Below are 21296 nucleotides of genomic sequence, written 5' to 3'. Positions count from 1 at the left end.
AAGGCTGTGGTTTAATTCAGAAAAACTCCACAGTGTCTGGAGTGATTGAACCCACAAACAGAAATGTGATGCCTGTGCAGCACTGCTATCCACCACCACCATACTGTTTTGACTCTGATGCAGTTCAAAAATACAACGCCTCACTCATTTAAATAAAATTTCAAACACCTTTGAGCATAATCCTACCAGGGATTATGCTGCACCCGTGTGTCTGGGAAAATAATTTGGATGTGTAGAAACATGACTTCCGGGAGACAGGGTTGCCCAGCACTATTGCAATGTCACACTGAATCGTATCTAAAGATGCATGTCCTTCACGTAAAATGTACAAGGAGGAGGAAAATATGTTTCTATCCCTTTATGTGAATTAAATATGCATTTTCATATTAGGACTTTGCACTTTTTTTTCCATCTCAGGAGACAAGGCTGTAAAACAGAGTGACAGATTGCCCCTTTTTGCCTCGTAGATGGGTTTTGGCAAAAGGAGCCCTCTAACAGAAAAGCTCATAGTAATAATAATAACCACAATGAAGAGAAGTATTGATAGTTATTTATGGGACAGCTGTCGCATTAAACACTCTCATAGATTAGGTGTAAATGTATCAGGCCTAAATGGTGTAATACTGCATTTCCGCTGTATTGCCTTTTCACAGACTCACTTCGGCCTATAAGGGACAGTAACTCACAGGGAGGGAGGGCTTGTGGGTACAGCTCCTTGTTAAGTAGTTGAGCTCTTTATAAATGTCATATGCATCCTCTTTTAATGAACAACAGGGGTTAAATCCAGTGCACGTGCAACAAACAGTGTGATCCATCGATATTCTATACTGTTACAATAAATATGCATAGAAATAGAGCACCGTGCCGCTTTATGTAACTCTGTGTTGGTAATTTCAGTGAGGAAGAGACTCAACAAGTGTTCTATTGTTGCTCTTGTTTGTTCCCGGAAGGCTTAACAAGAGAGTCTAATACTCGCTTATTGTTCTCTCCAAACGCCACACAGCATGATGAACTTCAAAGCACTTAGCTCCTGACAGTTATGTACACAGTCACACTGCAGCCCACACAGCCACACGCACACACTCACAGTGCCTGACGCAGCCACAAAGGGAACTGCCAACATGTTTAAATCTACTGGTAAAAAAAAGGGGGACAGACTTTGTGTGTAAAAATCCAACTAATGAATCAATATTCTAAGTGAACAGTGGTTCTCCAATACAGCTCAAGGAGAGACTTTTAATGTGATGCTGCCGGGGCATATTTAAAATAAAGTAATATGTTCCTCTCACAAACACACGTTACGGGGGCAGAATGAGGAACTGAGTTAATTATGAAGATGAAAGCTTCTGAGGCCTCTGTCACACCTTGTGAATATTGACTGATCCGCAATAACAGTCTCACAAAGGACGCGGGGGGGGGGGGGGGGGGGGGGGGGGGAGAACACAAGAAGAAGGCAGGGGAAGAGCGAGAAAGGGAAAAATGATGAAATTAGGTAATAAAGAAGAAAATCCGAGGTTTCACGATGCCAACGAACCTGAGAGAGGAGTCAAAAGAAACGAACGGATGCAGATGAGATGCAGAGAAGCATGACATCAGAGAAGGCGATGCAATGGGGAGACAAAGGCATCAAAGGATGAATAATGCTAAATTTATTCCCATCCTTCATCTAGTCCATCTTACCTCTACCCATTCTGCCAGAGTGCAAACAGCACTCCATCAACATGAGATAAGGTATTTGCATTTTCCCCAGGTCACTTAAAACAGATATACTGTTATAGCTTTGTCAATAGAAAAAAGGTGTTTAGATCAAACAAAGCCAAGGCTTGAGTGAGCTTACTCTACCTGAAACTCTCACTAGCTGCTTTATACAAGAACTCATGCATCTGTCTTTCTTCCTTCAATCCTTAATACCAGAGTATCCTTGTTCAGCTCGTAGTGATTGACAAAGATAGGAGTTATTTATTTTACACAAGCCCAAGCCTCCCAGTTAGTCTAACCAGAATAACAACAATAAAGCCATCCATTCTCCCAGCCCTCCCATACAGATGTAAGGATACAATACAGCAGCTTTATGTGCCTAATGATAATGTGACACAACAGTCTTTTCTGTTCCTTGCCATTACATATCCATTCCTATTGCATAGATCCTGATGCATACTTTTTTTCATCCCATATCCAGACATCACAGTCAAAACTATTGTAAATCTTTGTGCATGAAAGAGTTTTGCACTACTCTGAGCTCAAGCCCGATCCTTCTCATTAACGATGACGCATGGGTTTTGCGTCACAGGGGTGTGGTGGCGGTCAGACCAGCTCACACTTTGCAAATGAAACTATTACAATGAAATAAGAGCTCGGTTTGGGGGGAAAAAAAGCTTGAATTGAAATTCCGCCTCTTTCTGCCTCTGCTTTAGACTGTACCAATCATTCTTCTAGTTGAATAACGTTTTGAAAGAAAGAAGACAATGTTCCCGTCTTTTTCCAGAAGAAGATCTGCACATGGAAGAATGGAAGAAAATGTACAAAAGAAAGAACAGGGCTAAATAGCGGGAACAACAAGTAACCTACAAGATGAAATGAGCGCGGCACAAAGAAACTTTGAGGAGATGAAGGTAACAAAGAGAAAAAAATAATAGTTCACAGGAAGATCTATCCATATGGTGAAGTATTGGTTTTTTGGATGCCATGTAAGTAAATGTTATTAAAAAAATGAACATAATGGAAAATCCCAAAAATGGTGACATGAATGAACAGAGCAAAGCCATGCATGCAGCAATGCAACATGTTTATTAAATCTGCGCTGCGTTCATGTGATGATTTTTTTCTCTACTTTTTTGTAGGGAGAATAGCTTCTTCACAGTTGATTCTAGCATAGTGAATTCACAGAGTATTTACAGCGTGTATACACTGCATATACAGAGATAGACTAACATAAACGGAGGGGGGTAGTAAGTGAGAGAGAAGAAGCGAGAGTACCATGCTTCTACAGTAAATCAAGACTGATGGAGTGACCTTTGATAGCCCTAGGCAGAAAAGGTTACATGAGCGGAGGAGAAAATGGGTCTATCTGTCACTTACCTGCTACAGTAGCCGTAAATGATTGTGTATCTCTGGGTGTGTCTGGGTGAATGTGTGTGAAAATCAGGTGGTATGTTTCTTTATTTCTTTCATATTAACAAACGGTTCTTAGCAACAAAAGAAAGGCAGAAAAAGAAGAATTTATTATACCTTTTTAATGCTTTTTGGGTTGGTGCCCATTAGAATAGCTAGCTCTATTACAAAGCTTGTTACCGTATATATTAAAACATTTTTATGCCAGGAGCCCTGGGAGTGGGCGAGGTAATATCTTAGGAACACCTGGAGGGGATTTCTGTAGCATTGGTTTAAATGTTCACTTAGACTCAACGATGAACTGATTTCAATGGTCAAAGTTCAAGGTCGCTGTGACCTCACATCCATTGAAATTCTTGTGAAGAAGCTATAACAGGAATACCTCGAGTGGCTTAAATTACATTAAAAGTTGATAGTGTAACAGAAACAATATTTCACGCATCTATTTAAAAGGATACAACAATAAATGTGACATTTTGAATCAGGGTCTTTATCTCAGAGTATAAAGCACATTGAGTCGACTTGTTGTGATTTGGCGCTGTACAGATAAAACTGAACTGAATTGAGCTAAAGGTCTAAAGATCAAGGCTGCATTAGGCACAGATTTAAGCTGGGGCTTGCAAAACTGTAGTTTTGCGATGTTAAATTGACATATGATCTGCTTTGGAATCTGTCAGACTGCGTCATTAAATAAACAAATGAATCGCACTGCTACCCAGACTTCCCTACACCACACATGAACTACGCAAAAGCAGGATTCATTGTGCCAAAATTAGCCTCTCGCCCTTTGACAGCTGGGATAGGCGCGAGCCACCCCACCCACCTCCACCGCCCCGGGGCCTTGAATTTGATAAGCTGCTGCGAAAATGGATGGCTGGATGGCAATTATAGAGCATTGCTCACTGGACACAGCATGCATTATGGAGGTGTAACTTTTGGTAAACAAGACAGTGTTGCAGCAAGTGAGCCAACTTATAAGAAGCATCAGTGCCCTGGAGATATAAATAAATAAAATATAAATAAATATATATAATTAATCACGTCTGTTTGGATGCTTCAGAATAAAATCAGAGTAAAAAACATTATTCGGAGCTGTATTTGTTGTGCCTAGCCTTGTATTACATGTATTACATTTAAAAAATTCATTGTATAACATTTCGGCCACATGTGCCAAAAACTGTGTGCAAAAAACATACATTGCATTGTGTAAGCATGTTATATGCTAATTAAATGGCAAGATATAGTGCACTGTATGTTACTTACAAATATATAACCACCTACCTTGCCTTTGTGCCTCTCTAAAACATCACTCTGAAAAGAACTACAACCTTTAACCAAATCATCAAAGCCTCTGCAGCATTTTCTGTTTAAACATCCAGTGTCAGGTAGGTCCTTTCCTGAGAGCAGTATACCGAGAAGGTGAATAATTCAACACATTAGCAACGGCAGCAACAGCTGTTTGTTTAGAATAAAAGACTACCATCTGCACAAAGTCTGCTCCCTTAATAGAATAAGTAAGCAAAAAAACTAAAAAAATGTCAGCATTGGTGAGTCTTTTTGATTGCAGTGTGACCTCTGGGAGGTTCAGCACGACCACAGTAGCCACTGACAAGAATTAAAAATAACACAGATCAGCAGCTTTTAAAGCAGTAACAAAAATATGTAGCATTCACAGGGTGGTTCGAGTCGTGGTTACACAATTATATTCACAGTCATCAGCACCTCTCAGGCAGTTTAAAAAGTAAATGCTTATCTGAAGGACAGGATGGCTATGGTCAACTAATTTACATCCCAAGCTATGCCAGTTATTCATGGCCCCGATACTTCCTTAAGTCCCCTATGCCCCTCTAGTGCCAAATGTGCTAAATTAAGCTTACTGTATTTTACAAACCTCAGCGACCCATGCTATCTAATAAACTACTAATGGAGGGAAACATAGGCATCTCATTAGCTGGCTGCCAAAAGGCATGCATGCACACACACACACACAACTTGAGGTAACTTTCCTCTGGCACAGAGCCGGACATTAATGATGTTCCAGCTGGTTTTAACAACTATTTATTTATTGAGGGAGTAATTTTGCAGTGTAGGGAACCTAATGAAGGTGTTTGGGGAATTCTTATGTATTAATCAACCTGCAGTGTTTGTCTTTTTCCAGAGAAAGTGAGAGAGAGAAGATGAGGGGAGAGTCTGGGAAAGCAGAGGAGATCACAGCACGGGAGGGAAAGGGGAGTACTATTCACTTTTGTATGCATGCATGCATGTGCGGACACCTCGCACATTTAGTTGAGTAAATAGAGGAGAAAAGGGCTATTTAAATGGTGACTTGGTGACAATATACTGTGACTGACAGAAGAAGGAGGGAGTAGATGGGAGGATGCTGTCAGCGCCTGATAACAGCTGTCTGCTCCACTTACAGGAGGGTAGACAGAAAGTGAGAGACAGAGAGAGGGAGAGCAGGAGAGACCCATACACACATAAACAGATGCACAGTAATGCACTCTTGCATATATTTCCAATTAAAGTTGTTGGTAGCGTCATTCATAAGTTACGTAATGCATATGGGAAAAAGCAGATTACAGAGTCCAACATGTAAATTTCCATGGGCACAAACAATCCACTGGCACTCTAGATGTCAACTGAGATGCAAAGTCACAAATCCACAACTCATACACACACACAGACACACACTCTTATTAAACATTCACTGGAGTGGGGTAATGAATGGGAGTCAACAATGAATTATGGATCATATTCTAATGGTTGACTTACCCTTCTCATTACTGGCATGCTAATGTGATTGGGAAACAAATGATTATCAGCTTTATTAGAATGGGGAAAAGAGCAGAAGCGCAGGAACTCCCAATACAACCCCGAGTCTTTCACCTGGAGAAAGGTGATGAGGAGGAAAACTGAGAAAACAAGAGAGCAGTGATCATTTCAGTTTGGAAACTGTCCAATGTCCTGGAATAATTCTTTTAATTATCATTTGCATCATTAACATTATTCTCACATCATTAAATCCAGCTAGGACACAAGGACAACAACACATCAGTTAACAATATCACTCCTAATTACCATATTTTAATCATTTCTTCGTGGATTGAGTTCGCTTTAAAGGAAGACGTGTCTTTCTTTGTTGAAACAAAAATTATCGCATAATGAATTCCTCTCTGTACAGAGCCTAAACTTCCAAATGTGATACATTGAAGTGCATGCGTATGCACCTTCGGGCATTTATCATAGCGCTGGTCAAGGTGGAGACATCGCCTACAATTCATCTCTCGGCGTATTGGCACCAAAATACCTGCTTTTATGCTTTGCCCAGAGATTTATGAGCAACTAAAGGCATGAGTGGGTGCGTGTGAGTGTGTTAGGGTATGAATGCATACATTAGCAGTATATGCACACCTCACAGTCTGAAAGGGATCACGCTGATGTGCTTATTGACACATCACCTCCCGCTCACTTTTTCCTGTCCGCATGTCCCTTCTCCCCTCCCTCCATCCATCTATCCCTCAATCCATCACCTTCCTTTAAAAGCCTGTTAGGAAACCCAATACCTTTCATTAGCACAAAAAGATTAGCTTTTTAGCAGGAGGTGTGTGTGTGATTGTGTAGGTGGGGGTGTGTGTGAGCAGAGGAACAGTTGGTGGGAGAATAAATAAAGATAATCAAGGGATGCCTGTGCCAGACAGCCACTTAGTTTAACCTAGGCTGGGATGGTGCAAGTTCAAACACAAGCACATAGTTATAGGCACAGATACAAGACATTAAAAACTTCACAACAGTGATATTGAAAGAATTGGAGCTATCTGAAAAGTTTCATAAAGAAGCTGAGAGAATACAGACTACTCCGAAAGAGAAGCACTTTATGCAATATAATTAAAGTTATGACTCACTGTAATCTGTTTGCGAGTCATTTTAATGATACAATCATTTGAAATGTTAACTGATGAAGCTTAAATAGTATGAAATTGTGACAGAGCAGCATGTAAAAGATTTTTAAAGCCAGTGGTTTAGAAAGAAATCATGTTGCAACCTCTCCCCCCCCCAATGTTCAGGTGGAAATCACCTGAACATTGTATCTAAACAAAGGCAAGACCTCAAATGCTGAAACTTTTTCATACATATGCTAATCTGAAATTTCTAAATTTTCACATTTCAAAACAACAATAAAAAAAAACACCTCGTGGAACATTTCACAGCTAATAAGTGGCAACTTCACAATGACAGAAATGGTTTTGTAAAGAGCCTTTTATAAATAAAAATAGGAAGTGTTTACTGGGCCATGACAACTGGGCCATGACAACTACATCCTTTCATCCATCCTTTAATTTTTTTAAACACTTTTTAAATTCAGGCTCATGGGGGGAACTTGGACTTATCTCAGCTGTCATAGGGTCAGAAGTGAGCTATACTCTGGACAGGTCTCCAGTCCATCACATGGCTAACACAGAGAGATAGACAAACATTCACACTCATATTCAGACCTACAGCCAGTTTAGGATAAGTAATTAACCTAACATGAGTTGGCATGTTGTCAGTGAATGCCTTGGTTGTTTTACAGTGGGCTACAAGCAGCCTGCCTGTACATCAGGAGATCTTGCTTTTTGCTGAATTACTGGTTGTTTAAAGTAAAATTTAATGCATTGTTTTTCCATTTTGTTGTAAGATGCTCATCAAAGTTATCTGAGTAATCAAAGCTGGCTTTTTGTATGTACAAAAACAGCATATACAGTATGTCAGTATATAATATGTCTGATTCAGTTTGTGTACAAAATGTTTAAAAGGCCACTGTAAGAAATTCAATTCTGCTGGAGGCACACTTTTTTTTTTCATGCATAATAAAGTACTAAGCACACAAGAACAAATGCTGTATACACAGATATCCTCTCATTAGGAAGATTTTGAATAATCTTAGGGTCCTTGCAATCAGTAAAAAATGTCCATGTATTTCCCATAGGATAATATAACAGTCCTATTATTCTATAAGACAAACACACACACAGGCAGAAAAAAATCAGTTATTTAGCCAACTGTTCCCTGGAGAGAGGGTCTTTAACAGTAACAAAGCAGCATCCAATCACTTACATGCTTTTCCCTCGTGCCTCCTTTTTCCATACAACACAATCTGAAGAACAAGATTACACACGAGTGAACGTACACACACAAACCTTCAGCTAATACCCATCAGCTTTTGGGACAGGAGAAAATCTATATTTCATCTGAGGAGCTGAAGTGTTTGTGCACACGCTGAGTTTGTTTGTCATTAGGCCTAACCCCTGCAGGTCACCTAATCAGGCTGATGTGTATGTGTGTTTAATTCTGTAAGGGTTGAGAAAAGCAAGAATACAACTGTGTGTCTGCGTGCATGCAAATAGTCATGCTACAGTGAGAGATGTGGGAGACAGAATCATGCAAACACACACTTGAGGCTGAATTAAAGTTATCGATTGGACGTGGCATGCTCTCACACAGAGATCAAAGCTTAACCCTGATCAATGCCTAATCTATTTGCTTGTTTGTGTGCGCACATGTTTTCATGCATCATCTCAATTTCTATCTTTCTGGAAAGACACATTCAACACTGTGAGACTTTCAGTGTTTTGTAACCAGGCTTCATCATCCCCACTGATGTAAGGCTAAGTCCACTAGAATGGTAATGGAATAATTTAAACATTATGTGGCTGGTAGAACTGTCAGATTTTTCCCATAAACCAGAATAATGGACCTTTTTTACTTGGCACTGTAGAAAAAGTGAAGAAATCACCCAAATTAAGTTCAGGACACTCATTTATATACCGAAAAACACTGAAAATATCAGAATCAGAATCAGAATCAGAATCAGAAAGGGTTTTATTGCCAAATGTTGAGCAGGTTTACAACATTAGGAAATTGCTGCGGTGCTTCAGTGCAAACATACTGTCATAAATTGCGCTTAAATAGACATGAAAAAATAAAAGTAAGAATAAGAATTAAAAGTGCTACGTAGAAAGATATATACATGAGTGCAGGTGGTGATCAGTGCCAAAACATGGAATGATGCAGTGAACACAGCGTAGGGTCATGTGTTAGTGGTGGGAACAGTCGTACATTTATATCAGATAATACTCAACATATTATTTCACTGCAAGTCTTCTCACACTTACCAAGCTGCTGGACTGTATAGCCGACCCCCCCAGTTTCCAGTTCCCCACTCCGAATAAAAGTGAGATACCCGGAAAGGTCTCTTGAGTGGAGAAAGAAACTTCCACTCAGAAGGGATGTTACAAAATCCATCATGCAGATTTGTCCTTGAGTAAAATTTGCTTTATTGTCAAACGAGTCCCTCTCAGGTAGTTCAACACAAAAAAATCTTTTTAAAAATGTAATCGAGCAGCAAACCAAACACACCGCAAGCTAGCTGCTGAAGCCTTGGTCTTCTGGCTCTAAGAATAAATCAGTTTCCCGAAGCATTTCAGCACAATGACATCCACTTTGCATACGATAACACTGGAAGAACAAGGTCTGTTTGATAATAATGACAATGGATACCACCACAGTTAACTTACATGCAACATTAAACTGGCCACTGTAACAATTATGAATGAATGGCACCAAAATGACAGACAATCAGACTTGATGGCCCACGATTTTATTCATCAGAGTGAGACCTCACTCTATCATTTCCTCTCCATCTACCGTCATTAGTACATCTACACATGCAACAGCCAAGTACTGTGGCAGCCAATCACACAAAGTAGTATAGTCATTTGGAAGGAGGATAGCTGCAGTTAGTGCATCAGTATGTTCAACTCCCTGCTTTGTCCTCAGATATATTTTAATGGAACCATGGAAACGCTCTTCTCCTTTCACCTCATTTGGCTAAACCACTGAGCATGAAAAAGATATAGGCTACATTATGCCATTACTCTTTATTTAATCGCACAGCAGGACAGTTTTTTAAATAAAGCACATGTCTTAACGTAGAACAACTGCGCTTAAAAGCTTTACTATTGTCATCCTGGTAAACATTAAAGTAACTGTAAGAAATAGAAATTTTACTTCTCCTTCTTTCATCATCTTTCCAGAATTTGTACTCTTAAATGTAATTCTACTGCAGTCTGGAGTCTTGTCATTTGTATTTGCCGAGAGGTTACCCAGGTGTATTTCATTCTTCTTTTATTGTTTTATGGTCTTAATATCTCTGAGGTGAGCAGATGATGATAAATCAATACAAACAATACTTTTTCTCCAAGGCAAATACCAAGGGAACGGTCAGTGTGTGTGTCATAGCTCGAATCTGTGCTGGATATAGGCATGCAGTGCACTTGCCAAATGTAAATCAGCTATTGATATGAAGCATAGGATTATATGCTTCGTATCAATAGCATTATATGAGTAGCCACAAGCAACAAGAAGATAAGACATGGTGGATATTTAGCTTAGACAATCCCGGGGAATTTCTGCCGCACCTCATAGGGAAACAGCCCCATCTGCAGGATTTTAGCATGCGTGGAACCCAACGCCATCCCCTCCCACTTGGCGAAGTTACCATAACTTTAAATTCAAGTGCATCTCTTTGTTTCAGCAAAGCTTAATGAGTCTCCTGAGAGTACCCCCAGGTGAAATCGCTCTAAAATAAAACTCCCCTTCTCTAACACAGAACAATGCTGTTTGGGTTTTGCTGTTTTGTTTTTTTAAATACAGAAAATACTGTATGTGCAGATTTTAGATGGGACACTGCAGCACTTTGCCAGCAAAATAAAGGTGTTCTCTTTCACAGTGTTGACTTGGTGAACAATATCCTGGAAGTGGTCAGCATGGACTCAGCGTTTCTGGACACAAGGTGCTGGGTTCCCCCAGAACTAAAAGCAAAAAAAACACGAGCATCTGCACATGCTCACACTTGATATACTCAGAGGAGCGCAAGCTCAGGGCTTAAATACACACACACACACACACACACACAATGGGAGATTGGCCATGCTCTCTAACCCCTTTCTGTGTACACGGACCTGCCTCTCAAATATCACTGAGTCCAGACAGAGGAGAAAGACCTTTGCAGAACAAAGAAAGGTTCTGATAAGGAAGCGCTTGCTGGTGACACTCTGCCTTTTCTTCTAACTACAAAGAGACCATCTGCCCCTGCTGGCTCGTCCGAATTGTCCTCTTCTCTTGACTCATTTCAGATATGACGAAAACACCAAAGACATTTGGAAAAAAAAACACAGGCGCGAAAGAGGGGGCAGTTTTTGAAGTGGGTTGCATTGGAGTGATGAAAGGGACAATATTGAAGTTGCAGAGTTGAGCGAGCTTGTAACATAGGGTTAGGCTGAAGAGCTCAGAAGGAGTAAGCAAAGTAACCTTGACAAGAGCAGCTACATTTCACCCAGACTTACTCTCTTTTTAGGGTCCCTGAGGTGTCAAAAGGCTGCTTAAATTAATAAAAGAAAAGGAAAAACAAAACTCTACAGTATAACAGTATACATCATTATAGAGTTTGCTGATTCTCGTAAGTAGTGCTTTTGTGTGTCTTCGCTTGTGCGTGCATGTGTGTGTGTCGAAAAGAGCTGGAAGCCATGCAGAGGTATGAGACAGATGTGTGTGCCGGTCATTACTGTAATAGCTCCATTTACTTCATCTACCCTGGGAGGGACATCTGGTCAGCACCATCTGGACACACACAAACCATACATGGCAACCGCCATCCGTGATGGGGTTTCATGGGTAGCCAGCCAGCAACAGGAGGAAAGCTTCAAAATGGTCATTACATATGTGTGTATGTCTGACAGTGCACGCATTAGCCATCTCTGTCACTCTCTCAGTTTCTCTCCCAGTGACTTCCTTCTCACTGAGTTCACGTCTTCCTTTTTTCTCATCTCGAGCCTCCTCTTTCATACATTTCTCAGCCTCCCCTGAGTCCGACTGCTTCTGAAATGAATCCGTCGATTTTGCCCAGAGACTAAAATGCAAAATGAAAAAAGCCACGGTGAGTAGTACCAAAGTGCAATTGTCTGAGACTCCTACAGTGCCGAGGAGATGATGGTCATCATTTTCTAAGTGCGTGTGTGTGTGTGTGTGTGTGTGTGTGTGTGTGTGTGTGTGTGTGTGTGTGTGTGTGTGTGTGTGTGTGTGTGTGTGTGTGTGTGTGTGTGTGTGTGTGCGTGTATGCGCGTGACTGAAAGATACACAAACCTCGAGCTCATCTACATGTAATTTCCTCCTGGGTGAGGACAGGGAAAAGCGTGATGAGGACAGGAGTAGAAGGAGCGGTTGAGAAGCGAGGCAGAGAGTGAGCCCAGCTGAAGCTCAAGAACGGCAGCCTGATTGTCAAGCAACACGTAGCCATGGCAACGACAAATGGGGAGAGCAATGAAAAGAGGTACAGAAACAGTGGAGGGGAAAAAAGAAATGGGGGAGATGCTTCAGGTTAAAACTACATTGCTCAGAGATTTAAAAAGAAAAGAATTTAGCTGCTTTCTTACGCTACACTGGAGACTAATGTTACATCCACTCACAGGTGATATTTCAGTTACAGTCAAGAGCACGGAGATTAAATATTGCCTGGGGATACTTCTTCCATGTGGTCTCACCCTTCCAGTTTAGATTGCTCAGCAGTGTTCAGTAGTACACTTTAATATTTATCCCTAAGTGCGTATCTCTTTTCTGCTGTTGTGCTCTTCTACTTCTTCATCACTCCATTCTCGCTTTCATTTGTATTCTGTGTGCATACTGCCTCTCCTCATTCTCCAGCCCGCCATACACCCTTTTTTCCTCCTTTGTCTCTCCGTTGGTTCCCTCTCCCTTATTGCCCAAAGATCTCTTTTTCTGGCCTCCATCCCCTCCAACCCTGCAGAGAAGAGCTGACATTGGGCATGAGGTCAGAGAGATGGGCAGTCATGCTCCTGCTGTCAGCCAGCTCAAATGGGCTTAGATACAGTGTGTGGAGAGACCTAAGGGACACCCTCACTAGCCTTCGGCGCTGGCTTGGCATATACAGACACACACACACACACACACAAAACCCCTACACATTCAATCACACATACATACGTTAAAACCAACAAAAATGTCACCTTCACTTGTAACAAGGACATTCATTCAAGCTGCACATATAAAATGAGCGTGTGAAAGCCCATACATGAAAGCACACACATGGTTTTACTCACACAAACACAGTGAGACGTGGAATAACAGATTACAGAAAGGACAAATTCCTTTGGAGAGCAGTGGATTATTGGCTGTTAAAAACAGACTTTTGAAAAATAGAGATATAAACCTCCATGTGTCATATGCATGGACTGGATATATGGAATAGGCATATACCAGGAAAAAAATAAAGTAATTAAAGTAAAATATTAATTAAACTTCATTAGATCTTTTCAACTAGCCTTCTGTTCAAAGAACGCTTGTGTCATCTATTGGTGGATATTACATTGCCATAAGTAACTATAAGGTTAGCACCGCACTGAAATGTCAGACTCTCCAGTCAGCTCATTTGAAATTGGGATATGATTACATCTTTGTATTAATGTTAAACTCAGAAATTGCAGGATCTTTAAAAGGGTAATCATTGCTGTGGTATTTTAAGTAACACAGTTAGAGAAATGTCCCATTTTTCCACATTTTTACACAAATGGCATAACATATATAATAGGATGTCATGGCTAGGGTCACTTTGGATTACAGAAAGAAGGATGCTGCCAGCACTGTACCAAACTGCCCCCAGGTGGCAATGATACACATTGCAAAGGTTAGATAAAGAGGACGTAAACAAAGCTGTGTACTTTGATAAATTAGTCGAATGGATATTTTTTCTCTGTATTTTGCTTTATTATTAGAATAAGAAACTCTTTAGGGAAACCTGTACAGTATGTTTTGTTTCCCTAAGACACACCTATAATATAAATTACATCATTTGAGTTTCTTAATAATATTAAGCTCATCACACATCAATATATATGCATATTTAAGGTGAAACATTACCTGCACTGGAGTAGTTGTTGCAGTTGGGCCTCCTCTGAAGGCTCAGGTTACAGGATAGGATTGCAGGGCACACAGGCTACATAAATGGCCACCTCCATTCAGGGTAATGAAGGCAGTCCGTAGTGCTTCGTCACCTGCCCATCAAGAAGTGTATCACTTTTCATACCTGGAGAAGAGAGAAGGAAAAGTTTGTTGAGTAGAAAGAGCTCATCCATGTTATGTGCTGGGAAATACCAGTTTATAGCTTCATAGGTTGTTATAGATATTTGACAAGAAGGACTGGTAAGTACATACCTGTTAGCTCACTGTTGGTGATACTCTTTTCTTATTTCACATTCCTCTACACATTGTTGTGTCCTTCCTGCCCGCTAAGAGCTTCATGGCTGAAGCCACCAGCATGAGAAGCAGCAGTGGAGGTTTAGGCAGCGGAGGGGCTGGGGGAGTGCGTGCCTCCCAGGAGCCCACTCTCAAAGCCGGGGTGGTTTTGTCAGATGAGAGAGTGGACTTCCTCCGGGAGCAGGCCTTCTATGTGCTGAGAGTGAAGACAGATAAGTGGAACCGCTTCATTGGTGCTGATGAGAACCAGAAGATTATACTGGATTTTCTGGACCACATCTGGACTAACAGGCTGCTGCTTTTCACTGGACCTGGAGGGACACTGCATGCAGGGGATGCTCAAGTAAGATAAATGCACAGAAGGACAATGATAAATGTATATGTATACAGATAAAAGTGATGAAAAATTCAGGCAACTGCTTTTATAAATGTTGTTTTCATCTCCCCACCCAGTCTTGAATAAATATTTAATAGAGCATAAACTGTTTATACTAACATCTCTGAGGTAAACATAAGAGGAACAGTTATGATACACATATTTTCACAATCTTTAGTGAATTTAGTTCCTATAAGTGACAAAAGCTGGCATACAGGTACACAGGTGTTTAACAGAAACTCCTGGGTTTGTAATCTGCACTCCATCTAATATACACATTTTTCTGAAATAAGTCGCTACTTATTTCTAGTGCTTTCAATGTTCTTGAAAGCATTCCCACTGTTTTTTCATCTGTGAAGACATCCCCGCCATGGAAGACCAAGCTGCTGTGTGTCCTAAAGAAGGGCGTGAAGAGAATTTCCCGAGAAGGATTCAGACACCAGTTCAGGCTGGGAGAAGTACCTGGATACCCAATGGAGCACCTGCCTGTTGTCATATCTGAGGTTGGGTAGTGTGTTCAGGTGTAGGATGTCTACAAGTGCACATTTTCATATATGTTGACTGTGGATGCAAAATTTTCTGGTTTACAGTTTTTCTGGTAAGTTCTGTGTACGTGTCCTTGTGTAATTTGTGTGCGTGTATAGCTACCTTATGAACACCTCTTCATACAGGTGCTGGTGTGTGTGCTATCCAACGGTCTCAACCACGAGTCCTGGCCGAGGGTGGTGTCTGATGACATCCACAGGCACCTGGAGAAGCTGAGGAGCAAGGTGGTCACTCTGAGAGGCCGAGCCGAGGGGCGAACACTGCTGCCCCTACCCCTGTACGTGGAGAGGGCACGACCTCAGGACATTGTGCTAAGGTCGGTGGTGTCACAATACACAGACAGCCAAATTATAGCTGAGAATGTTGGGAATTTTTAAAGTGTTGCGATGGCTTTGAATGGTGTCTCCGAATTAATCGGTTATTTTTAATTATAATTTATAATTGTAAAAGTTTCATTTGCCGCCCTTTTTTCAGGATGGAAAGGGGCAGGGCATGGGGAGCATTTACCTGGTAAACAGGCTGTTTTCTGGTCAAGTTCGTCAATGAAAATGTTCCGTTTGTCAGACATATTACAAGAAAAGTGGGCGTCCTTGTGTTTTACAAGAAACAAGACAAAAGACGGGATTCAGAAAGTGAAAAAGCAGGGTCAGCTGTCATATTTGTTTTCTCCTTGAGTCAAGTTTAGACAAATTGCTGCACAGTGGCGGAATGTTTTTCTTTCATGTTAGCTAAAGTTTACCTTGAGACCTTGAGGAACTTGGAAAACGCCTTCAACACAGCATCGTCAGTTAAACAGCTAAGTCTGACAAAGTTTAAGCAGTGGAGTTAAGTCATTAGCGCAAAAGTCCTACAGTAACTCGTTTTATTTCTGATATTAGCTTAATAGTGAAGAGTGAGGGTTTACATACTTGGCTATTGTCAGACTTTTGAAGAATGTATGGAGTAAGAGGTAATTGAATAATGTAACAAGAAGTTACATTAGTACTACGCACTAGTTCTTAAAGAACTAGTGCGTAAAGGCACTGGTAAACGCTGGTTGGCATTAACAATGTCCTAGAGAAATAATATACAGTACCTCATTTGTAGCGTTCGTATTGTACGTATAGCTTCAGTAGCTCACTTCTATTTTTATCCAGACTGATTGCTCTCACTCTGTCCCTCTCAGCCACACTGGATGGCCACTGGACCGTGGCTTGTTATACTCTATAGAAACTCTGATTGTGCAGTGGTCCGGACAGATATGGAGTGTGCTGAAGAAAGACTCTGGTATGATGCTGCTTCAGGGAAACCACCCAGGCCCCAGCGTGGAGCTTCAGTTCTGGGCAGCTCAAAGGGAAAACCTGCTGGGCATCCAGTCACAAGTATGACGTTATAAAATAAGTATAAGACTCGTGTTATTCATTAGTTTAAAAAGAACAAAAAAAATGTATGTAATGTATGTTAAATGTATGTTAAATGTTTATTAAATGCGTCCAAAGTTAAATAACAGTAGAGGTATATAAAAGTCGTCCCCGTGAGCCAAAGCTCAGCCTCCAGATTGCTCTGAATAGTGAGTTTCCACTTGTTATTTTCTATTGCTGCAAGGAGCTGACATCAGCTCCTCCTGGATTTCTTTATATAGTCATCTGCTACAGGTACAGCCACCTTTAAAGTACTGACAGCACAGCTCACAAGCAATGGCAGACTTCTGGAGAATGATCATCCAGAAGGGACGTTTAAAGGGAAGGTTAAAGAGTCAGCTTGTTTCAGTCCATTTAAAGAGCTGTGAATGCTGGGGTGCTCTAGTGGAATCACAATATACAGGAAGGAAACCTGACAACTAATGAAATTTTACTTTATATTCATTGTATGCGATGCTTAATGTTGAGATGTGTCCCTGTGTCAAATGGTAAATGGCCTGTATTTATATAGCGCTTTACTAGTCCCTAAGGACCCCAAAGCGCTTTACATATCCAGTCATCCACCCATTCACACACACATTCACACACTGGTGATGGCAAGCTACATTGTAGCCACAGCCACCCTGGGGCGCACTGACACCAATACAGATGAACAGAGAGGGCAGCAATGACGAAAGTTGTCAGTGTAGTACAAAACCTGTACATTTATTATACTCTTGAAATAATAAGTCAGTGCATGTTAATATGAGATCCTTGGTTCCAGATCCGCAGCTCCAAAGTGGAGCAGATCGTGGAGATCCTGAGAAGAGTCAAGAGCAGTTACTACTCTGCCTTCAAGGACGTCTGCGTCAAAGTCAATGAGGGTAGATCAGCATTACTTCTCATTCATCAAGGCTTTAATTTGTTTTGTCATCATGACATGAGTATGACAGCTCCAGCTCCCATTTAGTTTAATTTAAGAAACAGATCAAGCATAAATTTTTCTTTATGCTTACTGAACCCAGAATTTTACAGCATTGTTACCCTAACAGAACCTTTTTTTTCTATACTTTGCCTTTTCATTGCATTTTCTGTGTCATCATGCTCACTTAACAATCATGGGAAGTGCAGATATCATGTTTACACTGGTGCTAAATAAATGTAATCAGAGATCACACCTTTTAGAGCACCATAAATGCCCCATTATGTTCACGTTATCGACTGATACTTGTGGATGTAATTATCACAGCCGTGCTGGAAGCAGAAGACATAGATCTGTATCTACGCCCTCTAAGGAGACTGATTACAAACTTGGAGGAGAAGAGTTTTCCACAGGTGGATGCGCTATTACCTCCTCTTTTTCACACGCTCTGCCTCATCTGGAGTCATTCCCAGTATTACTGCACTCCTCAGCGAATGGTGGTGCTTCTGCAGGAGTTCTGCAACCTGATCATTGAAAAGGTACAGGTGATGCATGTCTGTGCACATGTGATGAAAAGGAGACGAAGGAAGAGGAATTAAAAATTTATCTCTGTAACGACTTTGTGTCTGAATACAGGCCTTTGCCTATTTAATCCCTGAAGAGTTGTTTAAGATGGAGCTTGAGGAAGGGATGGAGAGAGTACAGATAAGCATCTCAGTTCTGCGCACCTTCAAGAAATTGTTTCACACTTACCGCGAGCAGATCCCGAAGTATTACAAACACTCACAGAGCATCAAGCTCTGGGACTTTCCAGTGAAACTTGTGTTTCAACGCTCAGATTGCATCATGGAAAGGCTTCTTATGATCGAGGTCTGTATCTTGGTTTTCCAGGAAAATTGAAAAATCAACATCTCTCACTCCTATAAAGGAGGGAGTATTTTTTTAATCAAGTAAATCTGCATGAAAATGCATATTTTTGAACTTCAGCTCCACGATATTATGCTGATCCATCACTGTCTTTTCTCATTTCACTCGTAGGAACTTTTTGCAACAGCACTGGACTTTCTGAAGCTGGAGAAAATTGAATTAGGTGGATCCAGAGGGAAAATCTTAAGTGAGATGGTCTTCAGCATGAGTGAGGAGTTTCATGACCGCTGGCGGACCCTTAGAGAGAGCAAATATGACCCCTTGGACTGCACTAATGACGTGAGAGCTACTGAGAGAGTTGCCGTTGTTTTTAATATCACGCTGCTCTTTAATTGTGGCATTGGCTGGCACAGGCAAATAATAAAAAATAACAATTATATTTTATTTTTCTGCCCAGCAGTACAATAATTGAAAGGTAGAAAAGCAGAGTAGTTGCTAAGCAACACACAAGAACAAGTGGCAGGAGTCATTATTAGTCAGCGCATCAATATTTAATTTACTGGATATTTTACAATAGTTTTCAGCGTGGCTCAGAACAGGAACTCGATCAGAAATTGATCTGTGTTATAATATATTTCTCTCAAGTATGTGTTAATCCAGTCAATACTGATTAAATGAGCTAAGGAGGAATTTTATGGAATGAAATTGTCTAATAATTTAAATTGAATCAAAGCTTTTTAATCACAAAGGCTTCTCAAAACACCCATCATTTCCCCTCTAATGCCTTCTCAGGATTTTGTGAACCACTATAGGTGTTTCTTGGAGCAGAACAAAGATTTTGACCAAAGGCTGGGAACTGTCCTCAATTTGGCCTTTCAGCACTCCAAAAACCTGAAGTCAGCCTTTAAGGTAGGCCGGTTACTCCTTTAAAAATCATTTAGTAGTTTACTTAAAGTAGCAAGTGTACGACATTTAGCAAGTTAACATAATAGCATCATTTGGTTGTTTTGGGGGATTTCAACTAGTGGTGTGTACATGTTTTGTGCCTTGAGTGTACAAAATGTCACAAAGCTGCTGTTGTTCCATCTAGCTGTTGAAGATTTTTGGCACCCTGCTTGAGAGACCCAGAATCCACCAGCTGTTTTCACCTAATTACAGTGTGCTGTTGGACATGTTTAGCCAGGAAGTAGGCCACTGCCAGTTTATACTTGATCAACACAAAGATGGGGTGAGACAGATTGAAATTATGTTCCTAATTACTCGCACACATTTGCTTCACAATACGCCACGATTCAGCTGCCGTATTTTACGCGTGTGTCTGTGTGTGTTGTGAGTGTTTTATGTGTGTATTAATTAACGGTTTGATCAAGTTTAGCAATTTAAAACACTTCATTTTTGTCTTAGCAGTGTGTTTTATAATGTCTCTGGGTACCTGGGTTTTTCCTGCATACATAATTTGATTTTCAGTTGCCCCAAAGAGATTTTAGACTGAATTTTTTTTTAAAAAATTACAAGGGTTGTAATTAAGATTACAATGCTTGGCTATTATTTTTAATTACTGAAGCACATTAGGCATTTTTTTAATCAAATAACCAGACATCTTTGTTTAAGCACATGTGCACTTATTACATGTTTTCATTTACAGTTATTGTATGTTTATATGTTTACAATGTAGGTTGTCTGACACACAGGAAAAACAAAATGATGAGATTTCATTTGGGATTGTTCTGTGTCTTCAGTTTTTGGACCCAGCACAGTGCTGTGACACACAGGACACTGTGAGAGACATAAAGTTAACACCAGCTGGTATTCACAAAATAAATGGCACTGCTAAGAAATACATTGTGTGTGAGTGTGAGAGTGAATGAATAGTGGCATTGTAAAGCGCTTTGGGTGCCTTGAAAAGCGCTATATAAATCCAATCCATTATTATTATTATTTCCTGTATACTGGGAGCTTAATTTAAATAATATGAATATTATTAAAAATATGTAAACAGAGCCTTTGCCAGAGGTGGGACCAAGTCATTGTTTTGCAAGTCTCAAGTAAGTCTCAAGTCTTTATCCTCAAGTCTCAAGTCAAGTCTCAAGTAATGTCAGGCAAGTCAGAGTCGAGTCTCAAGTCACTGGTGTAAAAGTCCGAGTCAAGTCACAAGTCTGAAACTTTGAATTTCAAGTCCTTTCGAGTCTTTAAAAAAAAAAACGAAAAAATAATGTTGCAGTTATATGCTAAATGTAAATATTAGACCATGTAATTTTAAAATCTGTGTTTTTCTCAACACATGACAAAATAGTGAACTTAGAAAATATACACAAATTGTGAAATTGCACCTCTTTAAAATGCAGCTCAATTAAACCTAGCTCCAAGAATAATTTTCACAGACAGTTCTGAGATAAGCTGCATGTTATTCTTGGATGCGGTTGTAGGACCGGCTTTAAAATCGCATGACAAAAATATCATACACATTAAAAAAAACTGCATCACCAACGTAGCCTGGACAACATTTGCTAGTTAGATGAAGTCAGCTATCTCATTGTAGCATATTTATATGCATATTTATAATCATACGGTTCTTGGAGTGAGTGCATACACTCATGAAGTTTAGTAACTTCAGGTCACTGCAACAAGCCCAGGTACAGTTTACCGACGGATGGGTGCAGGACCTTGAAATGCACCGTGTAGAACGAAAGACCATCGTACGTATCATAAGTTTACCAGTCTCACAAATTGTCGTCATAAATACACATTCCTTAACTGTTTATTAATAGGACCTTTGAGCTCAAGGGTA

The 21296-nt window shown here is 40.4% G+C and overlaps 1 protein-coding gene across 1 annotated transcript in view; it reads left to right on the top strand.

Annotated features, from left to right (window-relative positions):
- Nucleotides 1–14659: 14659 nt before the first annotated feature.
- dnah9l (dynein, axonemal, heavy polypeptide 9 like) overlaps nucleotides 14660–21296 on the top strand; it is a 45267-nt gene continuing 38630 nt past the window's right edge. Inside the window, exons 1-10 of the mRNA XM_080907839.1 lie at nucleotides 14660–14761; nucleotides 15154–15297; nucleotides 15466–15656; nucleotides 16506–16701; nucleotides 17504–17603; nucleotides 17969–18180; nucleotides 18278–18511; nucleotides 18680–18847; nucleotides 19301–19417; nucleotides 19599–19736. Of these exons, the coding sequence (XP_080763965.1) occupies nucleotides 15268–15297; nucleotides 15466–15656; nucleotides 16506–16701; nucleotides 17504–17603; nucleotides 17969–18180; nucleotides 18278–18511; nucleotides 18680–18847; nucleotides 19301–19417; nucleotides 19599–19736 (1386 nt within the window). The 5' untranslated portion in view covers nucleotides 14660–14761; nucleotides 15154–15267. The remainder of the gene's footprint in view (nucleotides 14762–15153; nucleotides 15298–15465; nucleotides 15657–16505; nucleotides 16702–17503; nucleotides 17604–17968; nucleotides 18181–18277; nucleotides 18512–18679; nucleotides 18848–19300; nucleotides 19418–19598; nucleotides 19737–21296) is intronic.

Source organism: Rhamphochromis sp. 'chilingali', assembly GCF_963969265.1.
Source record: "Rhamphochromis sp. 'chilingali' genome assembly, chromosome: 16".
Taxonomy (NCBI): domain Eukaryota; kingdom Metazoa; phylum Chordata; class Actinopteri; order Cichliformes; family Cichlidae; genus Rhamphochromis; species Rhamphochromis sp. 'chilingali'.
The sequence above is the reverse complement of the archived record's forward strand: the minus strand, read 5'-3'. Positions and strand labels throughout refer to the sequence as shown.